Source organism: Enhydra lutris, unplaced genomic scaffold (genome assembly GCF_002288905.1).
Source record: "Enhydra lutris kenyoni isolate GAN:26980312 unplaced genomic scaffold, ASM228890v2 scaffoldscaffold19, whole genome shotgun sequence".
NCBI classification, from domain to species: Eukaryota; Metazoa; Chordata; class Mammalia; order Carnivora; family Mustelidae; genus Enhydra; species Enhydra lutris.
Window position 1 is genome coordinate 704463 of NW_019154103.1, and position 21011 is coordinate 725473.

The window sequence follows — 21011 nt, forward strand, 5'->3', positions numbered from 1 at the left end:
GCTATCCAGAAATAAAACCATCCCAGTGCAATGAACAAAGAAATAAAAATGTTCTTCCAGCTAGCTTACTGATCTTGAGTAAAGTGTCTGTTGGATGGTGGCATGTTAGGTTAGCAAGGGCTTGGGTTTGGAATCATGTGAACTGGGATTGCCATTGCATATGCTTGGTTTTATTGTGCATTTGTTGGGCAAGTTCGTTAAAGGAGCCTCGGGTTTCTCCCTTACTAAGTGAGACTAATAATCTTCAGGGATGTTGTGGGGATTAAATGAGATTGTTGCATAAAATGCCCAGGACAGAGCCTGGTGTCAACAAAGGACTCACTAAGTGGGAGCTGTTTTTATTGCCTTTGTCATGACCAGTTGACTTGGAGGTAATGAAAGGGGTAATGAGATCTTAAATGCCCCCTCTAAAAAAGTCAACCTCTAACATCCTCTTTTTGGGAAGCGATCTAGGCGCGTAGAAATGCATGAATTAGTGTTTCCTTTTTTCAGTCACATTAAGAACTAAGTTCAGGCACAAATGGTAGCCTCTGCTCCTTGTATCCCATTTTTAGCGCTCCCTGTAAGTCAACATAAAATAGAAGCACAATATGAAGAGAAAAGCCTCATAAGTGTTGTTCACAGAGAAATAATGAAAACAAAATTAAGATTTTTTTTTTTTTTTTAAAGTAGGCTCCACATGCAATGCAAAGTCCAAAACAGAGCCTGAACTCACAGCCCTGAGATCAAGACTCGGATGCTTAACCAACTGCACCACCCAGGTGCCTCCAAGGCTTTCAGTTTGTACAATCTTCATATTGTCTTAAGAGTGGAGTTAAGGGCACCTGGATGGCTCAGTTGGTTGAGCAACTGCCTTCAGCTAGGGTCATGATCCTGGAGTCCTGGGATCCAGTCCGGGGTCGGGCTTCCTGCTCAGCAGGAGGGTTGTCTCCTTGGGACCTTCCCCCTCTCATTCTCTCTCTCTCTCAAATAAATAAATAAAATTTAAAAAATAAAGTAGAGTTAAGTACAATACCCCAAAGACTAAAATCTGCCAGATTGTGTTAGGTCAGCTACTGCTACTCTAAGAATCATCCCACACCAAATTCCTAGTACTGAAGAACAGTCATGAACTACTTCCTGTCAGAAACGATAAGCATGACTTGGGGCTTTCTGGGTATAGCTTTCATGGTGGCTGAGTGAATGAATGGACATTGCTTCCTTGGGTCAGACCTTAACTGCTGGTCGGTTCTCGCTCTCTCTGTCTCCTGGGAACGTTGGTTTAGGTGACTTGCTTACAACAATGCTTCTCAGACTTCTTTAGGGATCGTCTTCTCCTGCAGAACTTGCTTACATGCAGATTCTGCTTCAGTGAGGTCTGAGGTGCAAATCCAGTGTACCTAGCAAGACTCCCAGGTAAGGTCGGTGCTGTGTCACTTAGGATAGCCTGCCATTACAAGACAATAATTTGACCCTGAAGGTCAAAGACTGAGCCTTTTCTTGGTCTCACCCCAAGTTACTTTGTAACTCAACTTTGATTTTCTTTACTCCCCTTTCTTATTTACGAATACGCTCTTTGGAAAGGAGAACCTTTTGTGAGTTGGTAAGTATAGTAAAGAGGACACTTTCACAGACAGTGAGAAAGAGGGTATCTTCTTTGTGAAAGATCCCTATCAGGATTTGTTCCTTGGTTTTCTGGAATAACCTTCATGCGTGGAGGACATTGAGAACCTGGAAATGGTCAGACTGTTTGAGGACTTGTTCTCATCTCACTTGACTGCTGTTTCTGTGTGTTGATTTCTGCTGCTGTAGGCTTTTGTTTTCTCTCCCAGTTTTTCTGTTCTCCTCTCCTTCTGGCACCTTCTGACCTCTTGAAACTTTCCCTTCGGTTTGCCTCAGTAAACATGAACTAGGTGCTCCTTATCATCCAATAAGACAATAGTTAAATTCCATTTCACCTGGAGTTCTAGGAGGCTGTTCCAGAAACTCTTCCAGGGCTTTTTCTTGAGACGATTGGGAGATATGAGCAGATGGCCCATGTTTTAAAGAGTAATAACTGGAATCAATGATTATCTACTGTTGCCATGAGTATGGCTGACCCACAAGGCATAGTACCTTTGTCCCATTTTTTTAGTCTGAAAAGATGTTGAAATATCATCTTGAATATTTTTTTCTAGGGAGGGAGGGATTCAGGAAGGCAAATGAGTCTGGGGCCTGTTCAAGTCCCCCTGCAGCTCCCTTTCATGAGAGGATTCTCATTTGGGCCTCCAGGTTGGCCAAGTCCTAAGAAATTCATTGAAGGGATTACTTGATTACCTGTGTCTTGGAAGGTGGAAAGAAAGCCTAGGTTAGTATATAACATACTCATTGCTCTTGGGGCAGGTCAGGCCAATCCTTAGAACTTAGACATCTGGGCGCCTGGGTGGCTCAGTGGGTTAAGCCTCTGCCTTCGGTTCAGTTCATGATCTCAGGGTCCTGGGATCGAGTCCCACATCAGGCTCTCTGCTTGGCAGGGAGCCTGCTTTCTCCTCTTTCTCTGCCTACTTGTGATCTCTCTCTGTTGAATACATAAATAAAATCTTTAAAAAAAAAAACCTCAGATATCTTACTGATAGTATTTTGCTGAACCATATCTGACAAATAAATCTTTTATAATTAAATCTTGTAACAGTTCCTTTTGGGGAGGAAGGGTGAAGAGTGATAATAAGGTATTTGAACCTAATCCAGCATTTTTGTGGTGTGATTTTTTTGTATGATTTTAATTGCATTTAAAACTGAAAAAAAAATCTTTCTCTGCACTTTGGATTATTCTATAGTGTTCTTTTTCCCATGCAGAAAGAAGTGAAGAACATAAAGACTTGTGCAAAGCTCTGGGCTTAATTAAAGACATGATTGCGTCAGTGGATTTAAAAGTCAGCGAGTATGAGAAAAACCAAAAATGGCTGGAGATCCTAAATAAGATCGAAAACAAAACCTACACAAAGCTCAAAAACGGCAATGTGTTTAGGAAGCAAGCACTGATAAGTAAAGAAAGGACTCTGTTACATGATGGCCTCGTTTACTGGAAAACTGCGACGGGTCGATTCAAAGGTATCCTTTCTCCTCCTCTGACATATGTCACTCATTTAGCAGGACAGATTTTCAAAAGGAGAGTGGTTCAGAGATGGCAGGCACCACACAAACCCTGGAGAAGTGGGAAAGGACCAAGTCATGAACTTTAGTAAGCAAATGCTATGTATCTTGGGTGGGAGTTCACTGCCCCAAGCAAAGCCCTTCCTGTACGTTTTATGAATTTGCACTTTGAGGTATTGGAATGAAAGGAGCTGAGAATTCTGGTAATTATTGGCCCAGAAATGTTACTCTGGCAAGTGTAATGTGTTGAAAATGAGGCGGTAGGTCTATACACCTAGGGTCTGTGTGGCAAGCCAGCAGGGGGCTGTCACACCAGTGAGGGGAGGACTGAGCTCTGAAGGTCATATTCCATACGGAGTCACAAGATGCAGAAATATACCTGCTCACAGTGGTACAAACTCTTCCTCAGTGCTACTGCTTGGTGTTAACTGGCATTAACCTGACTGTGTTAATCTAGTTAGAGTCTAAAACCATTTATTCAGTTCTAAGGACTGATTCTATAGAGAGCCTCCTGCCTGGCCCAGGCTTTCTCAGCTCGGATCACACACTACAGAATCGCCTTGGGAGTTTAAAAAAAAAAAAAAAATTGCCGATCTTCAAGTCTTCTCCCAGAGATTCTGATTTTATTGGTCTGGGGATGAAGCCCAAGCCTAGGGATGCTTAAAGGTCCCCACGTGGGTCTGCTGTGGCATTAGGGTTAAGAATCTCCCATCTGCTCGCCTTGTTTTTAATGTATCTTAGTAACATCCTCAGATAAGTGAGAGGAAGAGATTGTTAGTTACTCCAAGGGAACTAGTTACTCCAAGGGAACTCAGATGTAACCCTTTGGAGGACTGCGAAGTTTTCACAGTGTTTGCAGCTAATGATTGAAATGGGATTTGTGGATCAGCAATGTTGCCACTCAAACATGAGCCACAGTTAGAACATTAACCAAGCTAAATTATTAACCAGTCCGTAGACCCCAGCGCTGCAAGTCCTTTGCTCTTGGTTCAGTTCTTCGCATCAGCAGTTTGCTAATTCTGTGTTAGATGTTTAGTCAGCTAGTGAAGGTGGGTTCCTGTGTACAATTTGTTTGGGTGCATACAGGATCTCAAACTCTGCTCAGGTCTAGATGGAATGAATCAACAGATTTGCACACATAAGTTAAGGCAGAAGCTGCCCTCTAATAGTTAGGATTAAGGTTCTTTTTCTAAAGGTAAGCATTTGCTCTGTTCTATTAGAACCTTTGTTTATTGGATAGTTCTTTTCCATTTTGAAAGCTCCAGTATTAAATGTTGCTGGAGATTTAGCGATACCTATAGTTACATGCATGCTTACACGGCTAATCTGATTTGTCTGCAGAGTTTCTCTCTGGCTGTCATAAATAAGGGCATTTTTATAACAGTTCCACAATTAGGCTAAATTTTAGTCTTCTTATTTTTAATAAATTGATTTACATTTCCACCATGAAATCCGAATATTTGATAAGGGCATTTGAACTGTGGTTTGCTTCATTAATACTGGCAATATCTTTTCTTTGAAGATATCCTGGCTCTACTTCTAACTGATGTGCTGCTCTTTTTACAAGAAAAAGACCAGAAATACATCTTTGCAGCTGTTGTAAGTATATGGTCATGTGATGCACATTTTAAAGGGTTGGGTACCACGTATCTTTGAAAAATGCCTTAAAGTCCTTGTGAAATTAAGTAGCCATTGGCAAGAGCCTACCCCTTGTATTTCCAGTAGTATTGGTGATTGCCGTGTTCCCTCTCATTTGGTTTAACAAGCATGAAATGTGTTGATTTATAGCCAGGAGTGGTGATCAGCTCATTCAGTTGCTGATTGCCAATTCAATTGTTAATTGTTAATGTAAAAAATACTGAAGTACCTTGGGACTGGTTGGTGGGCAAGCACTCTCCTCAGCCCCTCAAGTGACTCCCTGTTGTCTGGCCATCGTGGTATATCTTCCAGATCTCTCCCACCCCTTTCCTGACCATGCCTTCCCAGCCACTCAGATGTTAATGCTGGGAATAGCAGGTCTCTTCAAGAATCTTGTCCCACTTCCATTGGTCCATCCCTGGTGTACCCACTGCTAGCCCCATTCATAACTATCATGATGTTCCTTCTGCCAAACAAGAGAACATCATCGTGGTATCTAAGGTTTAAAGAAGATTCTTATTTCTACTATAATGGCTACTAATTACTAAGATTACTCATGTAAAATTTATCTTTATAGTGTGGTACATGAATCTCATGGCTGGCACAGAGTTAGGCTAGAAGTAAAACGAGTATTTTATAACATCTTTTACACAGCATCTTGCAGTCCAGAATGACTCACTTAAAGAAGGAAGATGTCATCAATTAACTTTGTCAGCCTTGTGGAGCATTAGGCCCTGTTAAAGGAAAGAATCCAAGATGTAGTACCAGTGTTGGCATTATAATGGCGGCTCTCTAAAATGGTTCTTATTTATCATCCATTGATAGATAGGACAGTGATAGATAGGACAGTTGGGAACCGCTAGCTCATGTCATCAATTCCAGCTGGTTTTAGCACAGTCAAAGCTTAATGAAGTTTCTGTTTTGCCATTCAGAGAAAACAAAGAAGCATGCCTGCCCAGGGTTGGATTTGGGGGAGGAAGAGGTCGGTAGAGTGTCCCCCGTGCTCATCTGTGTTTGTCAGGTTGGCCCAGCAGGCTTCTTCACCCTGTTAAGCATGTTGCTTTCATCAGGACGCCGATGCCAGGTTGCATAAAGCTCAGATATTGCTTCACGGGGCTACTCCAGAGGATAGCTAGAGGCCTTAGACAAGTCCCCATGGCTCTGAGCCATTCGAGCTGTCTATATTGCATATTTCATGACAACCCACTGATCTGTCAAGCAGCCTGTGTGTGTGTTTCTCTGGGATCTAAGTAGGAAGGTGGGACCATTTTGTTTGTCCTGTGGGAGGTGAGGACCATGACAGGAGAGAAAACAAATTCATACCACACTTTTAAAGAAACCCAAGTTTGGTCAAAACCAGAGAGCTGAAAGAGAAGCAAACTGTGCCTTCTTGGGTGTTATGACAGGCCCAGATGACCTGCTGATGGGTCAAAGATTAGACACAGCGTAGAGACAACTGTCTTATCTTCTAGTTCAACATAGTGCATGCATCGTGGTGAAGGTGTGATGCTCACTTTATAGTTACTGCTTGAAATACGGATCTGTCCCACTTATGTGACCTCTTTCAGAGTTATCTGTGCCTGCCTTAGACCACATTTGCCATTAAGCTGGACATTAGGAAGGCAGTCTGCCAAATGCCAGGATGAAGGCAACCACAGCTTTCCTCCTCTCGGTAGAAGGGGTTTGTCTCTGGACAACAGTAAGATGATGCTGATACTGTTTCATGGAGTTGCTAACCTGATACGTAGCAGCTTTAACAAAAGCCAGCCAAGCCCCTGTCCATGTCAGGGAGCAAAATAGAAAGCATTATCCTTAAGGACTCAAGGGCACTATACTGTTCAAGCATATGCTTTTGAGTGGCATCATAGACATTTAGGTTAGCACAGCCCTCCAGTTGTAAATATCTTATTTACACTGTATTGAGGGAATTGCTTGAGGGAATTGCTGTATTAGCCAGGGTCATACAGATGTCTGGATTTCCTGGTTTGCACCTTGGCATTGGAGAAAGTTATCTTCATGCTAATACCCACAGGTAAGTTTCTCTGCTCTCGGTGCTGTTAGAAGAACTTTAGGAAATGTTTACCTTGCTACATGTTACAAAAGACATGATGAATTTGGACATGGCCAGAACATGAGCAGCTGAAAACAGCAGAAAAAATGGAGTCCCTATAAGATAATTTTGCTTTTAAAGAGGACTCTCCTGGAAATGGGAGTAGGACCCAAATCTAAGAAATTCATTAAATCCTGGATTACTGAGTCTAGAAGGACCTCTTAAATATTAAAGAAGGTAATTTCAAAATGAACAGTAAAAAAAGACAAGGGAACATGGAGATGTACAAGTTCAAGTTCAAAACAGGAAACAGTCTGAAGGTCTTGTTGTCCCAGTGGGATTTCGAATGATATTACTGACAGAAGCAGCCACTCTGTGGAATCCCAAATGGAGACGGGTGACAACAGAGTTGAAGGTAACAGCTCCCTTTCCTCTTCCTCTGGGGCACAGTCTGCCTTGAGGGCTTGGCAGGAAACAGGAGAGACCTGGGAGTGGACTTGGGATCGAGGATCCCATAGCGAGTGCTAGATACTTCAGTAACCTGGTGAGAACATGGCCTGTCTCCCAGAGAGCAGGGATTAGTCAGAGACAGCCTGTGTGTTCACATGGGTACCTGAGCCCAGCATTGCTAGTCTGCTTTTTCCAAGAACCCACACATCTCTGGTTTTTTTTTTTTTTTTTAAAAAGGGGGAATCCTCCAGTTCTTAAATGTTGGTGACTGTTTAAAAAAAAAAAAAAATCTGTTTTGAAGATACTGTGGCAGAAGCTTGGCCACAAGCTCTGCAGGCTGGGTTAGGCCTTGGCATGACCAATTTTTAACATCTGTTTTTAAGGTAGACCCATTACTTCCATGCCTAGAGGTTTAATTTGAATTCTTGATCATCTCTAGTGTTCTAGTGTGATTAATGTGAATAATGATGGGCATGACCCTGCTGTCTCCTCATCTGATGGTGATTTAATTTTTCATTTAATTTTATTTTTATTATTCTTATTTATTTTATTTTATTCATTTTATTATTTTTTTCTCACCATAGCACATACCCTGATAGTGATTTAATTAATGCTACTTTCTACCTGCTTACCTGTTTTTCATTTAAAAAATATCTGACCTTACTACCTCGTTTCCTTCTGCAGCCTTAACCAACTGGTTCAGTTTATTTCATCCTTGCTAATGTCGTAAGCAATTTAAACCCACTCTGACTTTATATACAGAGGCCATTTCATTTACTTTGAGCTGAGGAGCCTAACTCTGTGTATTGGAAGGAGGAAAGCAAGTAAGGTCTTGGGTAGTAGTAGATCCGTGACTGAATGAAGGATATTACTAGTGCTCAGGAGCTCCCCCTAGTTAGAGAGGGCAGTATTCAAAAAGTTGGTGTCATTCTTTGGTTTTGTTTTTTGCTGCTCGGAGAAGAATGGGCTGGAGAGGTCTTCTGGGTACACCCTTGCACACAACTTTAGATGTGCACTAAGGAGTCAGCCACGCGGGATGTGGTGGCAAGTTCTGGGTCAAGGCATCACTCCGTCTGTGAAGGAGAAGCCAAACCACATACTGCAACTGACTCTCAACAGGGTTAGAAGCCATGAACCAAAGAAAATTCTTAATACTTAGCCCCCCAGACTGTTTATCTCATGTAGGCATTCTTTCAATTATTATTTCAACTACGGCTTCTTCTCTTACCCATCATGGAATCCCCCAGTGCTTAGCATGGGATCTCGAAAAAGCACAATAAATGCACATAGAAGAGGAGATTTTGTTACGGCTTGTACACAAGACCAGTGCTCTAACCCCTGAGCTATGGAGCCTGGCTTGTACACCGAATGTTAGCTTTCCTTCCTATTCTGCTCTGATGGAATTATGCTAAATCCATTTCTACAGACATTATTGAAAGCCTACTCTATGCAAGGCAGTGTCCTAGGAGTACGAAGATGAACCCGACCCATTCCCCCCCCACCGAAGGCTTACGTGGTGGGTGGGAAGAAGAGGCACCTGCAGGCAGAGCCACAGAAGTTCAGTTGCTGTGCTCTGCCCTACGGTAGCAGAACACACTGCTTGTGCTCAGGGACTCTGAGGTCATGCCCCCACCTCTCTGTCATTCTCACAGTCCACTGGAAATACTGCTAAATCCTGTGGACTCTTAGGTCTCCCACCCCTCTCAGTCTTCTTGTGATATTTGAGATGCTATTTTCTATGCTGTGCCCTTCTAGAAAAACCGCTGAACCCTGGATGATGGCATTTTGAGATTCTCAGTGCTCTGTTTGTTCTTTTTTCAAAAGTTGTCCTTTTAAGCCACTCGTTCTTAAGGACAAACATTCTCCTGTATCCTTTTTCTCCATCCTCTCTTCACCATGCCCTTTCCATTGGCGAGCTTACCAACTTGCGCAGCACTTTCGAAAGGTTGAAGTGAAATGATTTGCCTGCTACTCTCGCTTTCCTTAGCTGATGCATTTGGTGAGAACCTTTGCTTTTGGTAGGATGCTGTTTTACCAGCACCTTTCTCTTCTGTGCAGGACCAGAAGCCATCGGTTATTTCCCTTCAGAAGCTTATTGCTAGAGAAGTTGCGAATGAGGAAAGAGGCATGTTTCTAATCAGTGCCTCCTCCGCTGGTCCTGAGATGTACGAAATTCACACCAACTCCAAGGAGGAACGAAATAACTGGATGAGACGAATCCAACAGGCAGTAGAAAGGTAAACTTTTCTTCTGTCCACACTCTAGGGAATGGACTTGTTCGGTTGGGAAAGTATTCTAACCATGTTTCCTCTGCATGAACACCTTGCCTCAGCCAGGAGGGTCTGCTCCCCACCCCCTCCCCCCACCTCTGATAGCCCCTCATCTGCAGCCTCGTTCTCCGCACCTCCCTGCATGTAAAGCCCTACATCCCCCCACCCATGTGACTCCTGCTCGTCTTTGGTGCAGCTCATGGCTTCCCTCCTTTGTGAAGACCTCTTCGGTTCCAGTGGTCTCTTCCTTACCTGAAATTCTTTATCATCTGCTCTCCAGAGCATTGACTCAGTGCTTGTCACAAACCACCTTGTAGCTATTAGCTTTTTTTGTGTCTATGTGTTTATTAGATTGGAAGCTCCTCGAGGGCAGGGGCTGTGTCTTTTGTTTCTCTTTGTGGCGAGTTCTGAAGAATCATTCAATAAACATTTTTTGATTGGTGGATCTATGTGTTCTAAGTCAATTTACGCCTCATTACTTGTGTTTTGGTAAGTTTTTATGAACAAGATGGGGTGAGGGTGATCTTTCTTTGTGGTAATTTGATTTGATTGATCTTGAATGATGTTTTATAAAATTCTCCCACCTCCACTGCTCCACACCCAACCTGTCACTCTACCCTCTGTCCCCTCCAACTCCCTCTCCTCTGTCCCATTGAGAAGTACCCAAACATAGTAGAAAGTAAAATATGAATATTTTAGTTGGACCTAATGCTAGTGTTGGTAGTATGGGGTGTAGGGTGTGGGTACATGTTCATACGAGTGTATGTTTGTGTACATCTGTTTGTTGGAATTTTTGAGTCACCCTGTACTTCTCACTTTGAGAGCTGTGTCATATTGTGCAAGCTTCTTTATATACTTAGGAAAACCAGTTATCTTGGCTAGAGGGCATAACCTTTTCTGAATTTTTCCTTCTCTGAGTAGTGTTACTGCCAGATCCCCATGTATTACTAATGTACCTAAAGATACTTGGATTTGGTTTCAGTTGTCTGTCTTGACTATTGTCTCTTAAAGTTGCCCAGAAGAAGAAGGGGGAAGGACAAGTGAATCTGATGAAGAGAGGCGGAAAGCTGAAGCAAGAGTGGCCAAAATTCAGCAATGTCAAGGTACCGTGCAGACATGTCTGATCCCTGTCTGTGGCGTTCTCCTTGGATGCTGGGAAAACCCAGGTGTCAGGAGTGGGAGATTGTGATTAAATGGTTAATCTAACTCTGTGTACCTGAGGCCTACCCACCACTCTTCAGAACAAGAAGTATTGGCGCTAGGAGTGTTCAAATAAAATGGCTATCCCCCTTCCTCCTTAGTGATTTAAAATAGATAACAAATTTTCAAAAAAAAAAAAAAAAGGTGCACATAATATGTATGCAACAAGAACTGTGGGCTGTATGGTGTAGCTGTGCATTGAATTCCTTGTTCAGTGGTGTCATTTTAGGTCCCGGCCCTGTTGGGTCACGGTGATGTGACTTTGGACAGGGAACCAACAGACATGTTAGTTTCCAAGTCCGTGAATTAAGGAAATTAGATCAGCTCAGTGAGTCTCATCTCTGGGTGGACATCAGAATTACTTTGAGAGTTTTTTAAAAATTCTGATGCCTGGGCCCTTATGCTCAACCAATTCATTCACAATCTATGGAAGGTGGTTGTGGATTTAGCATGTAAAATTCTACACTGGTGAAACTAAGGCAGACTGAGGACCCCTGGATTAGATGCTGGTTGAAGTCCCTTTAAACCGTGAGAATCATGTGATATGTTGGAATCAGAGGAAAATGATGCGTGCAAAGATGGTCAGAGAAATTGGATGTTTAGAAACAAAAACAGAAGCCAGTAGGTTTGGTTTTAACCAAGATGGGCTGAAGCCTGAGTAGCTTTGGGCTTCTGCATTGTTTTCCCTTGTGGGTATCAGTCATCATGAACAGTGCCACCTCAATTTTCATTCCTGGGCTTCGTGTTTAAGACTAATAGAAAACAGCCTGAACAAAGAATGGTTGTGCAAGTTTTTCTGGAATTAGGGTCATGGAAAAGGAAATGAACATCTGAGTACAGTAAATGTACAGAAAAGACAATGGAAGATAGAGTTGTTAAGTCATTTGCTGGAGACCAGTCACTAAGTGGAACAGTTAGGATTTGAACCTGGTTCTGGCCCACCCAACAACTTGTACTTGACCTGTGAGACCATACTGCTTTGCTGACAAGCAACATTTTTATCTTAGAGCTTGGATTTTCATACAGTTGCTGTATTTATCTGATAACCTTCCATGGTAAATAACTATTTCATAGAAATACTCAGTAACCAAGACCAACAAATTTGCACATGTTTGGAGGAGAAGCTGCATATCTATGCTGAACTTGGAGAATTGAATGGATTGGAGGATGTCCATCTAGAGCCCCACCTCCTCATTAAACCTGACCCAGGAGAGCCTCCCCAGGCAGCCTCATTACTAGCAGCAGCGCTGAAAGAGGGTAAGTTCCTTCCAAAACTATTTGGCTTAACAAGTTCAGAAAATGCCTGAGTACCTTCTGTGTGCCATGCACTGTGGTTTTAATACTCAGGATATAGCAAAATAAGACAGGGTTCCAGTTGTGCTACAATTCATATTCTAAAAATTGCCAAATGAAAGGAAATAGATGTGTCAGGTTGTGTCAAGCACTATGAAGACAAAAAATTGTCGCTCAATAGATGAATGGATGAAGAGGAAGTAGTGTACATCTGCAATGGAATTTTACTCAGCCATAAAAAGGAATGAGATCTGACCATTCACAACAACATGGATGGACCTAGAGGCTGTAATGCTAAGTGAAATACATAAGACAAAGAAAGACAAATAAATTCACTCATCTATGGAATTTAGGAAAAAACAAATTAAAAAAGAAAAATCAAAAAAAGATTCTTTTTTTTAAATTAACATATAATGTATTATTTGCCCCAGGGGTACAGGTCTGTGAATCATCAGTCTTACACAGTTCACAGCACTCACCATAGCATATATTCTCCCCAATGTCCGTCACCCAGCCACCCCATCCCTGTCACCCACCTCCATTCCAGCAACCCTCAATTTGTTTCCTAAGATTAAGAATCTCTTATGGTTTGTCTCCCTCTCTGGTTTTGTCTTGTTTCATTTTTCCCTTCCTTCCCCTATGATCCTTTATCTTGTTTCTCAAATTCCTCATATCAGTGAGATCATATGATAATTATCTTTCTCTGATTGACTTATTTCACTTAGTGTAATACCCTCTAATTCCATCCATGTTGTTGCAAATAGCAAGATTTTGCTTTTTTGATGGCTGCATCATATTCCATTGTATGTGTGTGTGTATATGTATATATGTACATGTGTTTATATATATATATATATATATACTCACACATATATATCTTCTTTATACACTATATACACATCTTCTTTATCCATTCATCTGTTGATGGACATCTAGGCTCTTTCCATGATTTGGCTATTGTGGACATTGCTGCTGTAAACATTCGGGTACACGTGCCCCTTCGGGACACTACATTTGTATCTTTGTGGTAAATACCCAGTAGTGCGATTGCTGGATCATAGGGTAGCTCTATTTTGAACTTTTTGAGGAACCTCCATACTGTTTTCCAGGGTGGCTGCACCATCTTCCATTCCCACCAACAGTGTAGGAGGGTTCCCCTCCAAAAAAAAAGACTCTTAAATACAGAGAATAAATTGGTGGTTGCCAGAGGGCAGTTGGATGGGGTGATGGGTTGAAATAGGTGATAGGGATTAAGAGTACACTTAACATGATGAGCACTGAGTAATTAGAACTGAATTACAGTATTGTACACCTGAAACTAATATAACTATATTAATTATACTTCAATAAAAAACAATAAAGACAGTTTTATTTGGAAAACTATAGAGGGCAATTGCTTCAATGAAGATTCTAATAAAATCTGAACCCTAGTTAAAAAAAGAAACGGGGGCACCTGGGTGGCTCATTCGGTTAAACATCTGACTCTTGATTTCGGCTCAGGTGGTGATCTCAGGGTCCTGAGATTGAGCCCCGAGTTGGGCTCCCTGCTCAGCAGGGAGCCTGCTTGAGATTCTCTCTCTCCTTCTCCCTCCATCCCTCCCCGCCCCGTGCCTGCCTGCATGCTCTCTCTCGTTCTGTCTGTAAAATAAAAAAATAAATCTTTAGGAAACAAAAATGAATGATAAACAGGATAGGGAATAAAGAGAGGGATAGAGTGGGAAGGTTGTTTTGAGTTAAGGTGACAAGGAAAGGCCTCTTCGATAAGGTGATGTGTAAGCAGACACGGGAAGGTGAAAAAGCCGAGTAGACATCTGGGGAAAGAATGTTCCAGACACAGAGAACAGAAGATGCAAAGGCTTGGAGGCAGGTGCATAGCAAGCCTGAGGAATAGCAAGGAGGGAGGACCATGCAGGTAGAGTGAAGGGAGGAGAGGTGGCAGATGAGACAGAGCTAACTACCACTCACTTTACAGGACCCGACTGAGTTAAGTATGGAGCTTGGATTTCATTCTGAGAGACATTATAGGAAGCATTATAGGGTTTGAGTAGCAGAGTGATGTCATGGGTGTTCTAAAAGGAGCCCTCTGACTCCTGTGTGGAGAATAGACTGTATAAGGGGGCAAAGTGCAAATATGGGTAATACTCAAGTTTGGAGTACAACCATGGGAGTCGGTGGCTGAGGTAGGGTAAAGGATAAGATCACTGGGGAAATGAGGACATCAAGAAGACATGAGGCTAAGGTATTGAAAGGACTAGGTTCACAAAAACGGCAATTCCTGAGAATTTTGACAGGACTAGCATTCGGGGAAGGGAGAGAACTTGCACCAGCTGCTACATTGTTCAAGGAATCTGTAGATGAATGGCAACAAGGAGGGGTAGTGAGTGCTGTAATCTGATGGCACAAAATTAAAGGAAAAAAGGGGGTTGGCGGGATAATAGTTTGGCAGTGACAGTAGGGATAGTGAGTTTGAGAGAGAAAACAGCCACCACCTGGGAGAGTGGCAAGGAATGCAGACAAGGTTTGGAAGGTTCCAGACCATGGACTAAATGTATCCTACCACTTGTTTTTGTGACTATCATTTTGTTGCAACACAGCCCCCCACACTCATTTACCTATGATCTGTGGCTGCTTTCTTGCTACAGTGGTGAAGATGAGTAGCTGCAACAGAAACCCTGACCCACAGAGTCTAAAATGTTTGTGATCTGGTCCTTGCAGACCAACTTTGCCAAGCTCTGGCTCAGAATCTCAGAACATTGGCTCTGGAGGAGAATTTAGAAATCATGGCATTCTGTCATCTTTATTTGATAGGGAAACCAGGATCTTAAGAAGGGCATAGAGGTTGTCTGAAGTGGGGTCCACTGGCAGAATCATTCATTCATCTATTCATTTTCAGTCATTCATTGAGCATCTGCCCTGTGCTTTGCTCTTGGTGCTAAGGAAAGAGTTAATACCTTTTATACTTTGTAGTGGGGTATGGGCTGCCAGTTATGGAATCAGTAAGTCACTGGGATAAAAGGCACAGCATAGGGAATATAGTCAATGATACTGTATAACATTGTGTGGGAACAGATGGTGGTGAGTTAGTGTAAGGCGTTCACCTTGGGGCATCACTACCTTGTATACCTGAAACTAATGTAACATTGTGTGTCAATTGCACTTAAGTGAAAAAGAAAGAGGGAAATAAAAACATAGTGGAGGAAGACAGACAATACACAAGGAAATAAAATAATTTCACAAAGGTAACAAAATAAGATTGGGCTGAGGTGAAGGCTTTGCTTTAGTGAAGTCAGGGTAGACTTCTCCAGGGAGATGATTTTTTGAGATGAGAATTGAAGGATGAGAAGAAGGCCAGCTGACTGGGGATCAAGGGGAGGACCATTCCTGGGCAGGGAGAAAGTGAGTACAATGCCCTTGTCTGTGGAATGAGCTTGGTGTGTTAAAGGGGAAGAAGGAAGGCAGGGTGACAGCAGTCAGGGAAGCGTATGAGGGGAGGTCATGTGGGTGGGCAGAGAAAGATCTCTGCAGGCTCTGGTTAAAAAAAAATAGATATTTTATTCCCAAACTGATGGGAAGTTACTGGGTGCTTTTTATCATGGGAGTGGCACCATTGTATGTCTTCTTCAGAAGAGAGCCGGCTGCTGGCAGGAGAGCAGAATGGGGGGGACCAGTTTGCCTGGAGATGTTTGGTTGGCAGTTACACAAGCTAATGGGGGGGTGTTGGGACTTTGGTCTAGACCCAGGAATGTTGGCAATGGATGTAGAAGGAAGTGGACAGGTCCAAAGTATATTTTAGAAATACAGCTGGAAGTACTTTTGAATGGGTTGGTGAGAACCAGTGACCTTCTCATTGACCTTGATAATGCCTCTGTCAAGTAAGTCACCCCCTCTCCATTTTAGCCAGTGGCTTTCACTCTTCCCTTCCCCCCATCAAAACTGTCATAGATGCCCGGTTTGCGTCCCTCTGCTTTAATTCCCCTCGCCTGTCATGTGATGTGGGTGCTGGGGAACAGCGGGGGACCCAGCTGCTCAGGAAAACACAGAGCAATTGAGGTGCTGCCTGATCCACCCTGAGTCATTGATGATCAGGACTCAGAGATGTAGCAGGAATTCTTAATCAGAGTGAGGTCATTATCTTTGGGGTTAAAAACAAAACAAAACCAAAAAAAACAAATAGTTCAGTAGCGTACCTTGAATGGTCTCGCTAGGTCGTTGTTCTCCTAGACTGCTTTTCTGCTCCCCTTTCTCCTCTCCTGTCTCTATGTCTTGAATCCCATTCATCCTTCAAGATTCTCTTCACCTTTCATCTCCTTTAAGAACTTTTCCCTAATCCCACTGGCGACTGTCACTGTCCTGCTCCTTGTCACTGCTGGAGCATTTTATGATGCTCTCATAACTGGATGATAGAACTTAACACTGATCATGTGCTACCTTGTATATAGTTAACGAATATGTTGTGTTTTCCTCCTCTAGTCTGCAGACTCCCCTAATTAGTTACAGATGCCCAGGGGCCCCAGGAATAGAGTAGGTACTCAAAGAGTATTTGCTAAATTCGAACATTGGACACAATGTTTTAAATATTTGTAGAGCCCTCGAAACTCTGCCATTTTGCATACTTGTTGAAAGCATTTAATTATAAATAAAAACATGATTTTCTGGGTGGGTTGTTTACCAGTCTTACCAGATCCTAAGAGTAGCCTTTGGTGCTTGTTTAAAATGCAAATTCCAGGGGTGCCTGGGTGGCTCAGTGGGTTAAGGCCTCTGCCTTCAGCTCAGGTCATGATCCCAGGGTCCTGAGATCTGCCTTCAGCTCAGGTCATGATCCCAGGGTCTTGGGATTGAGCCCCGCATCGAGCCCCGCATCGAGCCCTGCATCGAGCCCCACATTGGGCTCTCTGCTCTGCAGGGAACCTGCTTCCCTTCTTCTCTCTCTGCCTGCTTCTTTGCCTACTTGTGATCTCTGTCTGTCAAATAAATAAAATCTTAAAAAAAATAAATAAATAAAATGCAAATTCCTTGTCTTTTCCCTTGCAGAATGTGATCTAGTAGGTATAGGTAAGGATTGGGAATCTCTGTTTTTTAAGGCACAGTTGAGGAAATTTTCTTTCAAAGAATAGTTCATATTTTTTAATAGCACATTTTAAAATCTTTATACCTAAAGTCACATTTAAAGATTTTATTTATTTATTTATCTGTCAGAGAGCGAGCGAGCGAGTGGGAGAACACAAGCAGGCAGAGCAACAGGCAGAGGCAGAGAGAGAAGCAGGCTCCCCACTGAGCAAGGAGCCCGATGCGGGACTTGATCCCAGGACCCTGGGATCATGACCTGAGCGGAAGGCAGCGGCTTAACCAACTGAGCCACCCAGGCGTCCCCTAAAGTCACATTTAAATGAATTGAATTACAGAATGTTTTCCAGCAGACTAGTGTACTGAAAGTTAAAATTGAGATTTTTTTATACAGTGCATCTTTTTATTAATTTTCTATTATAAAATTATATGTGAAGTATTGGTCTAGATTACAGGTTGGCAAACTTTTTTTCCTGTAAAGAGCCAGATAGTAAATATTTCAGGCTTTTTGCAGGCCACATGCAGTTTCTGGGACACATTCTTCTTTGTGCCTGCATGGGTGCCTGTGTGTATATTTTAACAACTCTTTAAAATATAAAAGCCATTTTTAGCCCCTGGGCCATAGAAAACCAGACACAGGCCAAAGAGAGTTTGCCAACCCTTGATCCAGATTGAACGGTGTATTTGGTTTTTTAATTTTGTGTTCTTTCTTCTTAGCTGAGAGCCTCCAAGTTGCAGTGAAGGCCTCACAAGCGGGCGATGCCTGTCAGTCATCCGAGGAAGGTTCTGGAGAATCTTCCTTGACGGATACTCGGAGTCCCCCCGAAGAGCCAGGATCATCTCCAGCTTGTAAGTGAAAGTTCAGGCCTCTGCGGTGAGCCTGAGCACAACCTCTGGAACATACAGTGGTCATATGAAATGAAGGCAATGACTCTGTCCCTATTTGGAGGAGACTTACTGTACTTTTTAAGTTAGAGAAAACCTGGGAATCAGTCTGCTAGGCTAATTTACATATGATAATGATACTGATGTTCCAAGGACAAGGATTTCAAGAGTAGTTGGTGGGTTATACGGCTCTCTGACCCAGGCAAGCTTTGTTACCTTCCCCAAACCCCACCCTGCCTCAGTTTTGATAAGACTTATTGGAGGACAGTTTGGAATATGCTTGTGAAATAACTTTTAAACTTTGGGTTTTTTTGAAAATGACTCCCTGCTGTTCCCGAAAGAACAAGTCCTCCGACTTTATCTCAGAGGCATCAACTCAGCAAACATAACCCAGAAAGCTAGACTCTAGCACATTCCCGCAGACACATGGTTTGGTGGCGTGGTTAAAGGCAGAAGTGCCAAAAAATCCTTGATCTTTGTCACCATACGCTTCAGTTCAGGTCAGAATTCATTTAGTGAAGACCCTGTTTCAAAATATTTTAAATACGGAAAAGTGTCATGTAGAGAATTAGGTGATTTCTTGGAACCTAATGATGTTGTTAAATGTATGAGCTGAAGATTTCATTCCCTTCAGTTTTCTGAGATAAAAGCACAAAGAGCATATTTCTCATTGTATTTGGGTGATAAAAACCTTATTTCCACCAGGCCTCATTATGCACAAGACAAAATGTCTTTAGTAGCTAGAGATGGGAGGATTAAATTATCTCTGAATTTCTTTAACAACATCCCTTGGTTAATTAGGATCCATGGAAGCAGTACAGTTTTAAAACTTTGGACTTTTTTTGAGATCAACACTAATGATTATTTTGTCCTCTCAAATTTTGCTTGATCCAGTCCTGCGTTTCTATTTTCAGAAAGTGCACATGTGTTTTTCACTTTGACACAGCCCAAATTCATCAGGGGAGTTGTACTGCCCTGGGTGATTTCCTTTTAAAAGAAGAAACTCATTATGCCATCGAGGGAGTTCCATCTAAAAATACATGGGGGGGATTTGCTGCTCTCAGCCTCACCCCGGGGACAGCTGAGGAGGCTCCACACGGCCCCTACAGCTGCTCAGTGCACCTGGCTGCCTCTTCCCTCCCTCGAGACCAGGCGGTGAAGTTTCTCCCAGTCTGTACCCACATCTCCCCAGTCACGGGGACACCTGTGACATCTGTGAAAACTGTTGAGAGGCTGTTTATAGTGCCCTGATACCAGGATTCACATACGGAAGGAACAGGGGCATGTTGCTAGGGTCCTGTACCCCCAAAGACCTCTTTGTTTCTGGGCTGGATTGGAGCCTGGTGCTATAAGAGTTGGATTCTCTTTATAAAGTTGGTGGAGGCAAAAGACGATTCCCAAATGAGGGCCTTTCACTGACTGTGTCAGTTCTTTGTTGGACTTTAAGGACTGGGTCCTTCTAAGTCAAGCCCATGCCAATCTGAAGTCATAGACCAAGCGAGGCCTTCTGTTTTCATCCTCAATATACCTAATCAGATGGTGAATATAATCTACCCCTTCCTAAATTCTGGAGATCTGAAACTGAATAAGGAACAGAGGGACCTGATCACTTGGCTCACCATCAACTTCTTTGCCCATTTGATGGTCCTCATTGCCATGCAGTGGGGAGGAGGGAGAGCGAGATAATGGGTAACTCTTTGGTAAAGTCTTAGGTATCTCTCTTAAGAAGTAAGTATAATGCCCAGTAGTGGAACCATTTTTTGAGTGACAGATAAATTTCTATAAAATGTCCCTCACTATAAGTGAAAAGCATTGACCAGCCTGGGCAAAACGAATTTAATTTTTAGCTGATAAAATTCAAAGCAGTTTCTACTTAAAAAATTCTTTGTAATAGAAGTGGCTTTTGGAGTCCTAGAGGACTTTCATTTAGAGAAGGAGAAAAAGTATTTCCTCCATCTGTAGTAAAGTTTCAAGATGGCACCATGTGTCCCAGTGAATATTTCACCAGGGCCCTGTCTGGACATGGTTCCGGTGTAAGTCTGCGTGTGAAAATGCTTTGGAAAGTCTAGTTTAAATCAGCCTAAGGTGAGCATAGTGTAAGTTTTAATGGAATTCCCATGGGCAAAGAAAATCCCACCAGCAGAGATTTAATGGACGGAGTGAAATCTGTTTCTTAAAAATATTTCTAGATTTAGAAATATTTCTGTGTTTCATACATTAAATATACAGTATTTATAGTTGTGAATGTAGCATATAAGCAGTATTATGAGAAAAAAACACTTGGAAATTGTTTTTAAAAAGTTACTTGGAGACAGGGACAGGTTCCTATTTGTACAACTGTGAGCTCATGAAATATTAGCCAACCTGACCCTACTTAGAAAGATATCTCATTCCCAGTGTCGATTCCTCCTTCTAAACCTTGTTCCTGGTCTGCTGCTCTGACACTAGCCACCAAGGAGCCTATCAACCCAGCTGTCTGCTTAGACCTGGGTCAGCCAGCCCTTGCTTTTGCTGTACAGTGCCTGTTTCCAGTTTCCTCCTCCCCAGTGGCTTTTGCCTGGTAAGCAAAAGTGAGATGTAGAATCCCTCTCTCCATATTGCCACCTCTCTGCAAGAAAGAAAATGTAAAAGACGGGTGATAATTGAGGCCATTTGTCAGTTTGGTATCTCTTAGCATGTAAGCTCCCTGAGGGCAGGGACACTGTGCTTTGCACTGTTTTGGCCCCTTGTATGAGAGTATGTAATATGTGTGATTTTTGTGTTTCTTACTTTGAAATACGTGTCAGCTGTGTACACAAGAACCCTGTGCGCTGGCCGCTGTTTGATGATGTCCTTTCTGTTTCTGTCTCACTGGTGTGCCTCCAGCACTAGTCACAGAAGGGACAGGAGGAAGAGGCTGTTGGGATGTGGATCCTGGCACCCAGGGTTTGGGAACCGACTTGGCAGTCTCTGATGCAGGGGAGAAGGTATTGTGAACTGATTTGTTAGTAAATGGCACCAGTTACTTTGTGTGGTAACGTAACCTCAGGTCTGGGCTGTCGGTGGCAGTG

At 42.7% G+C, this 21011-nt stretch overlaps 1 protein-coding gene across 1 annotated transcript in view; it reads left to right on the top strand.

Annotated features, from left to right (window-relative positions):
• Positions 1 to 21011, top strand: part of LOC111148307 (Rho guanine nucleotide exchange factor 28) — a 124236-nt gene that overhangs the window by 63288 nt on the left and 39937 nt on the right. Inside the window, exons 17-23 of the mRNA XM_022504801.1 lie at positions 2815 to 3069; positions 4634 to 4710; positions 9308 to 9486; positions 10531 to 10622; positions 11794 to 11976; positions 17794 to 17925; positions 20827 to 20927. Coding sequence (XP_022360509.1) covers positions 2815 to 3069; positions 4634 to 4710; positions 9308 to 9486; positions 10531 to 10622; positions 11794 to 11976; positions 17794 to 17925; positions 20827 to 20927 — 1019 coding nt within the window. The remainder of the gene's footprint in view (positions 1 to 2814; positions 3070 to 4633; positions 4711 to 9307; positions 9487 to 10530; positions 10623 to 11793; positions 11977 to 17793; positions 17926 to 20826; positions 20928 to 21011) is intronic.